Source organism: Odontomachus brunneus, unplaced genomic scaffold (assembly GCF_010583005.1).
Source record: "Odontomachus brunneus isolate Ranch 3 - 2012 unplaced genomic scaffold, Obru_v1 Obru_scaffold_082, whole genome shotgun sequence".
NCBI lineage: Eukaryota > Metazoa > Arthropoda > Insecta > Hymenoptera > Formicidae > Odontomachus > Odontomachus brunneus.
This window is the reverse complement of record NW_022639532.1, coordinates 1414250-1428279: the sequence shown is the minus strand read 5'-3', so window position 1 is coordinate 1428279 and position 14030 is coordinate 1414250. Positions and strand designations below refer to the sequence as shown.

Genomic DNA, 14030 nt, shown 5'->3' with positions numbered 1-14030 from the left:
TATATATATATATATATATATATATATATATATATATATAAATGAAAAATCGACAAATTGTTTATTTTCACGTGAAATTATGCAAATATGTTGAAATTCCTGTTGCACAGTACCACCAGAGCACGTATTGAAGAAGATGTATTTGTCTTCTGTTTGACAGTGTATATGATATTTACATTGTTGTGTTGGAAATCAAAAAGAAGAAAACTGTATGAGAGAAAGAGAGATCAGATATACCCGACATGGAGAAACGCATTGGCGGGTTTGAGAGAAAATTTTAGATACAACGCTATATATATATATATATATATGTATATACATATGTATATATGTATATATATGTATATGCATTTATGTATGTGTATGTATGTGAGTATGCGTGTGTGTACATATATAAATATATATGGGTGTGTATGTGTATACACATCGTGCGCGCGCGCGCACGCACGCCGCGCGCGACACACACACACCAATATGTACATCTGCATACACATATATACATATGTGTGTGTATGTGTGTGTATATATACACATACGCACATTTTATACATACTTTATATATACCCCCAGCACAATCATGAATCGTTTTATCAGAAATAACGTATTTATTGTAAGATAACAAAGTGTTGATCGAGTCTTCGATATTTCTACGTTCTTTCAATGTTTGTAAATATTTTGTATCTTTGCGTTTGTTGAGTATTACGTGTTTTATAGACATTGCAAATCGAGAACGCAATACGGAAAGAATAACGATAGAGTTGCCGTCTTTTATGGATTTCATAGTACTTTCCGCGGCTTTGAGAGAATTCGATCGAAAAATTGACTCGATAGTGATTATCGATTGTTTTAATCGTCACTAAAATTTCGCTGATACTTGTTTGATATGTTTATTTTACATGTGTGCTCGATACATTCTTACGATATACAATTCTTATAGTTTTGAAGAATAATTCGAATGATTCCAGTAAAGGAAATACGAAAGATGTGTGTTCATTTTGCTGTACACGATGGCACGTTTTATTGCGCATTATGTTTGGATAGCGCGACTCTGTATCTCGAGCAACAGTTTGTCTCTTGGACAATCCTTGCGTATTTTTACTCGAGACATATTTCAAGTCATATTTCACACCTTCGCATTCATATTTGACAGTTATTACCGATCTTTCCCCACGACACGGAGTTTATTCACAAGTGACACGTGTGTAATAGGGTGTTAGTTTCGCGAATATACCGCAGAGTACTCGTTAATTCTTTTCTAATATATCTCACATTCCATCGTATCTGCCGTTCTTAATTACCTTTAGTTTCGGGCATTAGCTTCTCTGACTTCATAATCGCCTTTTGCTATCGTACTGTCAGGTTTACAGTGACAGGTTTTGTTATAACGTACACGTAATAATTATGTTATATTTATTGCACGTTTAACGCAAGCAAGAAGAAAATAATATTTGCAGAAAGCGCAAAGAAAAGTGAAAAAATTTTTTCAATCAACTATATCAAGTGTTTCAGTTATATACCTGTTTGATGATACGTCACGCAAACATCGTGACTATATATCTTCTTGTAGAAATCTGGAGACATAGCTTAGTTTTGTACAAGCTTTGATACTCTTACGGACATCATTTCATTAGGAATAACGAAAGCGTATGTCGAATCAATGTAATACCTTATGAGTTTTTCGGCAATGGGAAGCAAGTGTGGCGTTTCGTGTGAATTGAATTTCGACCAAGTTGAGATGACAATCGCATAGCCACACATCGCGATTCTGCGTATAGATCGTTTCACGCTTATACGCTACGTGAGTTGTTTAGCATCGTACAACTTTTGACTTCCCGTACACATGTAGATATGTGTATGATGCTTCATATTCAATTCTCGAGATATTTAGGATAATTCCCAGGTGACCTTGCAACAGTCTTCTTTAACTATAGATCGTTTATAAGATTGGTTTGAGTTAATTGTAGCCTCATGTTGCGAAGTACTTTCTAATATACATATATTATGTAATTCGCGAGTACGGAAAGCTATCGACAAAGAGATATGTTACAGCTTCTTTACATATAATACGATACAACAATGTAGAATATTCTATCGTTTAATGTGGTATAGCTAATATGGCAGAATAGATACTATATATATTTTAGTTTATCTCTTGTATAAATTGACATTATATTATCCTTAGATTGTGTCGTAAGAAAAACTCACATGGTATAAAAACAATGGAAGCATGCAGATAGTTCCTCCTTGTTATATATAAAATTGAAGACTTGTTATTAGGCAGTTTTAATTAAGCAATACCCAATGAGGCTTAATACAAATATAGTATTTAAGTCACACTAGTTATATATAAATATATATGTATATATATGTATGTGTGTATGATTCCATATACATATATATATATATATATATATATGATATATATAAAAAATGTGATACGTTATGAATTGCGTGTATGTATACATGATAAAGAAAGAAAGGGTGTGAGTGCGAGGAAGAGAGAAGAATGAGCGAGTGAGCAAGTCAAAGAGAGAGAATGTGTGTGTGTGTTTGTGCGCGCGCGCACGTGTGTGTGTGTGTGTTTGCGAGAAAGAGAGGAGTGAGGGAGAGTGTGCATCTGCGACGTTTATATTGTGCTGCGCAAGAAAGAACGTGAACTATTCCAAGGTACGCCCTGCTATTACTTACCACCTATTATTCCAAATAATAACAGTATGTTCAAAATACAACATCAAAAAAAAAAAAGATATCACGAAATAAAATATTCTGTGCGGAAACATACGAGGACGTATCATTATTCCGGACGTTTTAGTGCTGAGGAAAGGTGAAAGACATGTCAAATCGCACTTGTGGACAAAATTGTCAAACATTGTGCTTTCTATCTTGCTCTCTTGTGCAATTCGATTTGCGACCTAGTCACGCATCAAAATTTGTCGAAAAAAAGAGAAAAAATGAGAAAAGGAACTATAGCTTGGAGTTCACTGTTCTTCGGCACAAGATAAATGTCCTGGCACCTTTCTACTCGCATCCTACGACAGATTCCTCATACCGTCCCAAATACGTGGTCCATGACGTGCGTACGTTCTTGTTATAGGGCATCCAACTTGTTTGCAATTCACTGCAAACATGATCGTTTCTGTTCGCAAGTACAGGTGGCAGTGTATCGAGTGCAAATGTTGCTCCATTTGTGGTACTTCTGACAACGACGTAAGTATTTATCTCGTAATCTTTTTTGTAGGATCCCCGATAAATTTTACCTTGACAAGCGGTCAATGAAAGACCGCAACTAAAAGTCGCGATATCAATCCCCATTTAATAGTGTATCGTAATAGTTTATCGGTCGTACTGTTAACTGAAATTGAACTGTATGATGGATGATTGTATATGCAAAGAATCTTTTGTAGTACAGTTGCACAATAGATCGCTACAAGTAATATTTACCCCGGCTGCCGAGAAATTTAATTCTGATGTTGGCTTCTATCTATCAGCTTTGTCGCGAAAGTCTATAAGACTCAGAAACTTAGTTTTATATGTTGTATAATACGCTCTGTGAACACGGTTCACTTGATTAACGGTTTGGCGAACTGAATCAGGATCAACTGCTGTTCTGTGACGACTGTGATCGTGGATACCACATGTATTGTCTGTCTCCACCTCTTGCATCTCCCCCCGAGGGCTCCTGGTCTTGCCGCCTATGCATAGCCGAATTTCATCACCGTGATTAAGTCCGTTCTCGTAGATAATTCGCAGAGTTATCTACCGCTATGGTGCAGCGTTCGTCTTCGAATTAGGAGAGTATTCACCAGCTCACTTTCCTCGTATATTGTACGACATACACCGGCGGAATCTCCCGAAAAAGAAGAAAGCCAACTTCATCGATTGCTATTTATTACGAAATTTGCATTGGTCGTCGACTCGATACATTAAACATATGTTAACACAATAACGATAATGATAATAACAATTAGGAGGATATGTTTATATAGCATTACTACGTTAGATATCTCAGGCACTGGTGATCTCAACGAGGTAAAGACGTAAGGAAACGTATTTATAATTTTATCGAGATAGCTTTTACAGATAAGTATATATAGACATGTCCTAATTAGAGGGACGTGGTCGAGTGTACACCCAAGTACTGTCAATAATATCGATATATCTGTAGTATATTCGCGAGCCTTCTATTAGTATTTTTAATCGCACTATGTACAGATACACCCATACATCCATATGTGTGCATTAATGTGCATATAAGCTGGTAGTGTGTCGTGTAAATGAAACAATGTAAAATACTAATGGTTCGAACATACGTTTTGCGTGAAGTTTCGATCGCACTTTGTATCGATGTTATATGATGTGTACTCGATTGTGCAAATTCTTTAAAGTATGTGGAGTGTGTGCATGTGTATGTGCGTGCGTGTGCGTGTGCGTGTGTGTGTGTGCACGCGCGCGCGCGTGTACACATGCGTGTACGGTGTATTATTCAAAAATATTATTTGAGTCGAGAGAAATGATGCTTGGCTGTCGAGTAGAATCGACACTAGTACACATTGCACTCGATCTCGTCCCTAGTTATAACCGACTGTCTACAAAGACCCTTATTCTAAACTTTCTTTTATCAATAAAAAAGTCTTCAAATGTGACTTGTAAGCCTTTGGCTCCTAATCGCATTTAGAAAGAGACACTTTTATCGATAAAAAAGACAGTTCAGAATAAGGATCAAAGTCCTACAAGGCAAGAACGCAGAGATTAATAATTTTAAAGACAAAGACAGAGTTCGATTTACCGACAAAGTTAGACTTTACATTCGTACAGAATAAAGTGTATTTTTTGCTCATTTTAGTAATCGACATGTACTATTTACAGCGAAATCGCTGCAAAGTATAAACGAATGATAGATACATAGTCAAAGATCGCTAAATAGGACAATACTCTCCTAGTTCTAGACTATTTTACTCTTAGTCAATGATATTATTATTACAACAAGTTTGATTGCTTTTGTAATCTTTACGGTTGCTTAAATTGAAGAGAGAAAAAAAGGTAAAATTTGGCGATCTCGAGTTCATTTTTCACATTAACTCTTAGCTCCTCGCTATCGACTTGGCTCTTGTATCAAGTCTTATAGAGAAATACGAAAAGAAAAAAAATTCATATTCTAGGAAACCATGATATTAATAGTATCTGTTTCATAAATAGTGATAAATAGAATATTATGTCTGTTTATCTTGTATGTATCATGATACTAAAGCTTTTACACTTAATAACAACATAGAACTGTTAGTAGCGACGTAGCTATCATATACGGACTCTTGCGAATACTGCAAAAAAGGATTATATTCTACATGTTCTTCGTCTTATTAGCCCAGTATTTTTACATTTTATACCTTGAATGTACTTAATTTAAGAAGCTGTGGTGATATTTGGTATTCTTTAATGTGAAACCTCTCGGTTCCATTTGACCGCCTAATTGTATTAGATTAGTTTCTGTATCTCGTTATAACACATTTATCGACATTCTTTTAAATTCTTGTATTAAAATGACGGATTTATATTTTATATCGCTTATTTTTAACGTTCTGTATGCAAATTTGAATAAACGCTAGTTTATACAAATCGGATTTACTAAGTTTAGAATAGAGTGTCATTGCGTGCCATTGTATATTTTTCAAGTGCGCGAGAAAGAAAGAAAGAAAAAGAGAGACATATTATAGTGTATGTACACAATATATACTTGTGTGTGTATGCACACAACAAACGATACACACGTTTTGAACAGGTGCTACTTTTCAGGGATCAGCTCTTCTTTTCGACATTACAATTTGTTTGTAATATTGGCAGTGATATTTTAAGCCAAACAACACACACATACATACGCACACACACACACACACACACACACACACACACACACACACATACACTACATCCTACAATTCTAGCAAATAATTGCTATCCACAAAATGTAATGTAAAATATAAGGAAAAATTAGTATTCGGAAAATATAAAATTTTTCATAAAAATAGCATCAACGCTATAAATGTACGCTTACCTATTCATTTCAGATATTCCCACTTTCGCGACTCCGAATAAACGACAAAAAAGAAATGAACCGTCCTCGCGTCCTCCAATGTGTCATTTATCGCGTCATTTATCCTTTGTGGTGATGCGACACTTGTATGTCAGTCAACCTCGACTAAAATTTCTGATAGAGGTTTCCGCTGCAAATCGGGAATAGTAGCGTGTTGAGCTGGATAACCGACTGGCAATAGTAATGCGAGCTTCTCGTAGGTTGGACGCCCAAGAAGATTGCGTATGGCCGGGCCGCAATTTAACGGCGTGGACGTAAGCGTCACCAAGCCAGCGTACTGAACAATTTAAAAACAATGGGCACGATTGTAAACGCGTGCGTAACGAATACCGTAAAAAAGACGGCCTCGTAAGCGGCAAAATGATCTGTCAAATCACCTGTATAGCAGTAATAAGAATTCCACAGGCAATGGATACGCTTATTTCGTGATAGTAATGGATCTTTCGCTGTCCGTCCGGCAAAATACCATAGACTTGTTTGAACACGAGTATCAAATACGGTGCGGTGGTAAGGTAATCCTTTATCCAGTTAGTCCTCAATGGCGACAAATCAGTCGTCCACTTGATACCCATCCTCTTTCTGTAATTGATCTCCTCCTCTTGCTCGACAATGTCTCTAATTTGCGATTTCATGGATGGATTCGATACTACGACGAAGGTCCACGGTTCGGTGTGTGCGCCGCTGGGTGCGGTACCTAAACGAAGGAAATGAAGGAAATTATTCGCGCACGCGAATGACGAATGAGAAGTATCAAATTTGAGCGAAACGACGCTTTTGGCTCATCTATTCCTAGCATTTTTGGCGATTGACTTTTCACAAAACGAATAGATCCATCGATACCTTGGATTTATTGACAGTTTGAAATCCAAACAAAATAAACTCTTTATCTTTTTTCTGACATCTTTTTTGATTCCGCCAGATATATTTGTATCGTGAAAGAGGACTCGTTTTTTCCTTCGATTGTGTACGACACAACATGGATCGACAATTTCGTCGACGCTTGAATTTACAGCACTGGAAGGACGTTTATGTCATTTGAGTACCTGCGGCCTTAATAATCTCACGAATGATTTCCTTCGGAACAGGATCCGCGCTAAAGAACCTCAAGGTCCGCCTCGCAGCGGCTATTCGATAAAATTCTGACGCCCGAGCTATCGATTCCTCTGGGGATAGTTTGACATATTGATAAGGTACGTGCTTGAGATCCCTTGGTAAGGCAGGCTCCGCGAGTATTGTTCCTTCGTTAGTTTCTGCAAAAACGACAATGTGCAACAATGTCGAATAATGTGTAAGATGGCTAAGATGATTTCCTCTCTCAAGTAATAGTCAGCTTTAACATTCGTCAGGACCACAAGACCACTGATTTGTCGAATTTAATCGAGATTTAAAGGTAGACGCTATCTTTTACGTTTTTCAAACATCAAGTTTCTCAAATAATTCTGTCCCACTCTCATAAATATGCATGTATGCGCACGGAGCATACAAGTGCTCACTAGTGTGACATTACTTTCACTCGGATCCGTGGATTCGTCGGATTCCGCGAATACGTGCGTCTCACTTGTTCTTCTGGTCGACCATTTGTAGAGCTCGATGAGCACGACGTACGAGATTATGATGATTGATAAATAATTAAAGTACTTGGTTGCAAAGGGCAGTAATTCGGAAATCATCTTTGCACGTACGCGACGAGAGGAACGTTCGCGTGCCTTTTTCACTCGCTACTGTTTCAGGTCGGAACGAATGCGCGCTGGGGGAGTTACGAAGGTCACCGACATCACGTTCGCACACGATCTCGTCAACGCGATAACAATTAATCGCATCGGCACGCTTGTATCATCAAAAAAGATACAAAAAAAAAAAGAAGGCTCCTCCTCGAAATTTTTTCTATAATATATCTTATCATTGGTTCTCGTTTATAGAACAGAAACGCTTTCTTCTCAGACACAAACGCCAAGATTCAAATAAATCGATCGTTCTTTTTAATCGGTCGTCCCGTTTATCTGACGCAATTCGGTTGGTACGTACTTTCCTCGCGAGAAAGACAAAGGCCATTTCACGTACGTTAGAAAATATTCGAATTTAGTGATAAGTTTTTTATCAAGTCGAGTCTTGTTTACCATTGCGCGAGACTTTGCGAGATAAAGTCGTAACTCTCGATTACATCGGCGTGTCGAATGAGAATGCTGGGTCATGTCGCTAAGAGCATGTATGTACTCGGTGGTGCCTCATGTTCCCTTCTTTTACTTGGAAAAGGAAACTCCATACACAGAGTCGCGCCTAGTTTTTTTCATCTTCTTCTTACTTTGCCAAGACATCGATTTCTCCCTTACACCACGATCGTAATATCGTAGCGCATTCCGTTGACCTTGATTATCAATAAGGAAAAATCGATATGTACAATTGGAGAGGTACGCGAATTCCCTCGGGAAAAACTCGATCTTTCGGCTGTATGTCATGACGTCGTCCGTTCGACCGAATGGAATAGCATCAAAAGCTGCAGCGGACACTGGCGGCCAAGATACTACTTTGTACGAGACACGAGAAAAACGATCATAAGAAACGAAACACGAGATTCTTGTCGAGATCAGGGCCGTACTGCTTCACTGCGAAATCAGTCTCCTGCAAAGAGATCGAATTTAATTCGTCTCATCCGACACTTTGGGCCGGATCGGTAAAACTCTCGACGCAAATTCTCGACCAGATATAGGACGACTCGCAACATTTGATCGGCGAGTCTCTCGATAGTGTTCGCGTGTGTACCGTCTGGGGTTTCCACGCGCCAGGTACGCACCTGAGCCTGTGTGTGACGCGCGGCGGCGACCAATGAATCGCCGCGGCTGTGCGGCGATTGCGCGATGGATAGCGCGCAGTAGCGAAAACGTGCGGTCCGGCAACGCGTCCGTCCGCATCACGGGCGCGGCGAATCGGGCGGGCTGAGCGATCATGTAAAGCCGCGCGGTGAAGCGCCGCTGTGATTCCTCGGGACCGCGGCGGTCCTCGTGCGAGCGAGGGTCGCGTCGATACGCTCCGTCACCCGCACCAGCTGCATCGTCTGCACGCGCGAATCCGAGCTCCCTGCGCGCTATCGTTCTTACATCGTACGTACGTACACGCACACATACACACACACGCACGCACGCGCGCGCGCGTGCGCGCGCCACCACATACACACCACACATAACACGCACACATCCGTGCGTGCATAAATGCACGTACGCGCACACTGTGACGTGTTAACGACGGAACGTGAGAGACGTTTCTCGACGTGGACGGTCGTACCGTGTACCGCGTTACCGCGAGATGCGTCTCGGTTGACCGAGCGAGCTCGGTCGGAAAGTGACAGAGAGTGACACAGAGTGACACGTCCAGCAAGACAACGATAACGCTGACAAGTGCATCGTGGAAGAGCGAGAGGGGATGGAGAACGCCATGCAGCCGCTGCTTCCCCCGCCACCCCCGCCCCCTGAAATGCCAGAGAGCAGCAGCGCAGAGCAGACGGTTACCCATGTCCTGACATTCGGTGAGTCTCGTCTTTGCGCGATTATTTCGTCACCTACTGTCGTCTGAATTAGCGTAAATTCGATTCGCTGAAATCATACATTACGAAATATTTATGTGTACGATACGATTACATATTCGTCTCGTCTCGCGACACTCCGAGTAGAGACACGCGTTATGCAACTCGGTGAGACGTGTCACGCTGTAGTATTTCAATTTTACAGAATAGTAACGCAGGGAGACTCTGTCCCCGATAATATATATCGAGTGTCAATGTCATATACGTATTTAAACGGACAGCAGCGCCGTCGGTACGGCGCGACTGAGACGCGAATGAGGCGCTATAAACGATACGTTTCTTCGCAACGGGTTTCATACCGAGCAATTTGTTTCCTCTCTCTCTCTCTCTCTCTCTCTCTCTCTCTGCCGCAAAGTAAGCGTGTTTTGTGTCTCACAACCCCATCGTTCAGTCTCTCTGACACGCCGCTCGTTCGCGTACTCGTGCGCGCATTGTGCACTTGGCACGAGGCACTACATAAATCTGCTATTTCGGCAATGATGCGACGAGTCGTCTTATTGCGTTCACATCTGGTCAGAATAATCGAATGGAAGCATTTGAGATGGCTGCAACAACTATAGTTGGGTTCTGGCGCGCTACCGATTTTCTACGATTCGTCTGTGTTTTATTTATTAGCGCGCGACAACAATGCGTAAAGTTTTGTACTGATAAGTCGTATCGAATAGCCGAAATCGAGCACGTGATTGAGTGAGAAATAGTCAATTGTAGTCGCTGTCACGCTGCTCTGTGCCACAACGCTGCGTAATATTAACGCACACTATATCGCGAAATAGCGTCAACGCGACTGTCGAGACCCACCTATCTTTTACACATATAACCGATGCTTTTAACAATTTTGAAAACTTTTGATTCTATTTTCGATTTCACTATTCTATTTAACGCCCATTTTGATACTCATATTAACCTCTTTTACACGATTCTATTTAATCTGCTAGATCCTCTTTAAAATCTATCCGTGACAATTTGTGCTGTTACACTGATCCTCCAGAATGTATATAGATATTAGAAAGTCCAGGGGAGGAGGTTCAAAGTAGATTTTGACTCGAGATCGTAGCGATTTATGCAGGAAAAGCGGCAATGTGCCGCCACCTGTTAAAACGCATATGAACTTGTTGAGCGACTCTGTATAGATTTCCTGTCGCTTCGACATGTTCCCGACATGGCTCTGCCACGCGAGTCATTGGTGTCTTTCACACAGTTTTGGTTTAGTAGACACGATCCAAATCTCGTACAAATTACTAAACATGATTTCATTTTGGAATGGCCTGAATTTGGTCGAAATCCGCAATAGCCCGATTGAAACGATATTGAAAAGATATTATTCAGCTGTTAAAATTTCGTCACTTTAGGACCGTTGATGGTCGCGATTAAAGGGCAAAGAAAGAAAACGCGTGTACCATACGATGCATACCTTAATATATTATTATATATTACACTCCTTAATAATTACCTACTTAATATATTACCTTATATATTACACTCGCGTGTCGACTGTTGAATGCGACCAAGATATGCGTATAATTTCGACCGTGACGTCAAACTCGTGGCAGAATGATCTCGATTAAATCGTCTCACCTGTGAGCACATCCGCGAATCCTGTTTTCGCAGAGGACGAAAAAAGCGCGAAACGTCGTCCAAGTTCGACATTTCCACGACATCGTCAAAGCCGGTTTCACCAACGTGACTCCCAAGATAAACTCGCCTGAATATTATCCAATCGGTCACACACGTGTATCTGCGCTAAAACCGGTGCGATTCGCCGCTTGCAAATTCAAGCGCGAGACACCAGGCGGTGACGAATTCACCGACTCGTTTACAACCTACGCGAAAACAAATTCGTGCAAAAAGTGCACAATACAATTAATGCAAATAATGATATGATGATTCGTTATGACTGTGACAGTTGTTGTTGAATATTGTAATATTTCAACGGATACAATTGGCTTGAAAAGCCTAACTGATGCTCAACCTTCCTCTCTCCATTTCATTACCATTTTATATTTTTCGTTACCATTTTATATTTTTATATTAACACTGTCGTTCTAACCCCATGAAATATTTACAAGAAAATCAACTACTCCACCGTGAGCGATGCAATTAGTCTCACGCGCTTCAACGTTAAAGTCAGTGTTATCGGCTTATGGAAATACGATCGTCTGTAGAATTGTTATACCTGCGAATTGAACGAGAGAAAGATTATATACTGAATTAAGTACGTCGATTCGTTTCAACATGTAAAAAAGACTTTGTATTAGAATTGATATTCTTTTATTAAATTTTTTATGTATTTGTGTATTAATTTAACATATTACATTTGTATTATTCGAATATTTTGCATATTAAATTGATAATTCAACGTATGTTAATTTTACTGAAACATTATGTTTTCGCCACCTTACGATATATGCAATACAAAATGTATCTACATCTAGAATAGAACTGGTGTAGTAGGTGAGTGACTCTCAAGAGAGACAGAGTTCCCAAGTTTCTATCCTCTTTATGGCAAACAATTTTTCCAAATTAATATTTTCGTATTAATTTCTGGAAAAATATTTGTCTTAACATATTCGTCTTTTTTGTGCTAAATTAAGAATTTGCGTGAATCCTTCTGGATATGTGAAATGTATTAAATTAAGAGAGATAAACACAGTGTGACGGTCGAAAAAAATAGTCCTTTTTAGCGAATTTTTTGTGACGCCTATAAAGCAGATAGATAAATCAATGTTTTTGCATTGAATTAGTCATTTTTTGAATTGTTGAAAAATATTTTTCTATTTGATGAAATACATTTTGAATTGGTATAAAATGTAGTAGGCTCTGCAAGCTCCATCGGCCCTGCACCTGGAGTCCTTAAGAGTCATCTAAAATCAAAAAACCCAAAATTTTCTTAAAGTATATGAATATAGTTTCAGAGTTAAATGTATGCAAATTTTAATATTTTAATTATTCGCAAAATAGCGTACGTTTAAAAAATGTTCGAAAATCGTCCAAAAAAGTAGCATTTTTTAATCGTAAAAAAATCCATACGCTTAACTGAAACTACATTTATATGCTTTAAGAAATTCTTGAGTTTTTTTAATTTATTTCAGATGACTCTTAAGGACTCCAGGTGCAGGGCCTTGCAGAGCCTACTATATTTTATACCAAAATAAAAGTGTACTTCATTAAATAAGAAAATATTTTTCAACAGTTGAAAAGATGACTAATTCAATGCAAAAACATTGATTTATCTACCTGCTTTATAAGCGTCACAAAAAATTCGTTAAAAAGAGCAAAAAAGAGCTATTTTTTTCGGCCGTCACAGTGTTTATCTCCCTTAAATACCTTTTACAGTGAACGAAATTCTTTCTAAACGTTGACTCTACACTTGTACAGGTATGTATTTTAGTGCGTAACATATAAGATTTACGACATAATGTGCAAAACTTTTTTTTCCATGATTTATCAACCAGCCATTGTACAGTTAACAATATACTTGATGATTTGTGCATTTAGCCCATGGCTAAATGGTTTGCCAAAACTTGAATAGTTTCTCTTTGCGAGAAATATAAGGAATTAAAAGAAGGAGAAAACGAGAATTCTCATAGATAAAAGTTGAAGATAGTTGTAGAGTTTAGCCTATTGCAACTCTAAAATAGACTTTCTCTTATCTTGATTGTTTCCTTTTTCATAAAGCGCAAGTATCCTGAATATTTTGTCGAATTGGTGTTTTCGTCGAACAAAAGAGGCATGGAACGGCACGAAAAGGTAGGGCGCAGATGGCGCTCGAGCCGTCGTTGAGCCTAGGTGGGGAAGGGGCACCGTGTGTTTTCCAAATCAGCTGTTGTAGTCCTCTAAACGAATAGCCGTTGCTCGTAGCAGCCAGTCGGCGATGATACTTTGGACCGCGCGTCTCGTCATACCCGACACACTCGACCCGCTCGCCGACGCGTTCGATTCATTCTCTCGTGAACACGAGAGTCGGTGCTGCAGCGTGCTACGGTGGCTGTGAATCTGTGCCTAGTGAAAGTGCCTAATATAGATCGCTTTACCGTTTTGGTAGTAAGTTTTGTCGGACGACCATACAATACGACGCAATAGACAACGTTATTATCTCAGCAACACGAATTCGCGACACCAGCAGCAGCAACAACAACATCATCATCATCATCATCATCATCATCATCATCGTTGTCCAGTGGAAAATTTCCGCTTTGTATCTCGGACTTGGAGCTCGGTAGGGTGCGATAGACACGGATTCTCGCTCGGTATTAGCGAGAGAGCAGCGGATAAAAATATGCTCGCACAGTGATTCGATCAAAGAGAGAGAGAGAGAGAGAGAGAGAGAGAGAGAGAGAGAGAGAGAGAGAGAGAGAGAGAGAGAGA

The 14030-nt window shown here is 39.5% G+C and overlaps 3 protein-coding genes across 6 annotated transcripts in view; 2 read left to right on the top strand and 1 right to left on the bottom strand.

Moving 5' to 3' along the window:
* The window catches only part of LOC116847728 (zinc finger protein ubi-d4 A), a 15028-nt gene extending 9112 nt beyond the window's left edge, over positions 1–5916 (top strand). For 2 of the 3 annotated variants that reach the window (XM_032823032.1, XM_032823030.1), the window contains 2 exons: positions 3095–3207; positions 3594–5916. In XM_032823032.1, the coding sequence (XP_032678923.1) occupies positions 3095–3207; positions 3594–3725 (245 nt within the window). In that variant the 3' untranslated portion in view covers positions 3726–5916. The remainder of the gene's footprint in view (positions 1–3094; positions 3208–3593) is intronic. The other variant, XM_032823031.1, reaches the window with a different exon arrangement.
* LOC116847730 (iodotyrosine deiodinase 1) lies at positions 3550–7913 on the bottom strand. Of its 2 annotated transcripts, XR_004378818.1 has the most exons (5): positions 7596–7913; positions 7132–7338; positions 6466–6782; positions 6050–6365; positions 3550–3692 (listed from the first exon to the last, which is right to left on the bottom strand). XR_004378818.1 is itself a non-coding variant. In XM_032823039.1 (4 exons), exons 1-4 carry the CDS (start codon positions 7756–7758, stop codon positions 6180–6182), a joined length of 873 nt encoding a protein of 290 aa, XP_032678930.1. In that variant the 5' UTR covers positions 7759–7913; the 3' UTR covers positions 3872–6179. The 2 variants fall into 2 exon arrangements, 1 of the variants encoding a protein (XP_032678930.1); XM_032823039.1 differs by lacking the exon at positions 3550–3692 and having other exon boundaries at positions 3872–6365.
* Positions 7914–8193: 280 nt separating this feature from the next.
* Positions 8194–14030, top strand: part of LOC116847724 (ribosomal protein S6 kinase alpha-5-like) — a 27448-nt gene continuing 21611 nt past the window's right edge. The window contains exon 1 of the mRNA XM_032823023.1: positions 8194–9608. Coding sequence (XP_032678914.1) covers positions 9506–9608 — 103 coding nt within the window. The 5' untranslated portion in view covers positions 8194–9505. The remainder of the gene's footprint in view (positions 9609–14030) is intronic.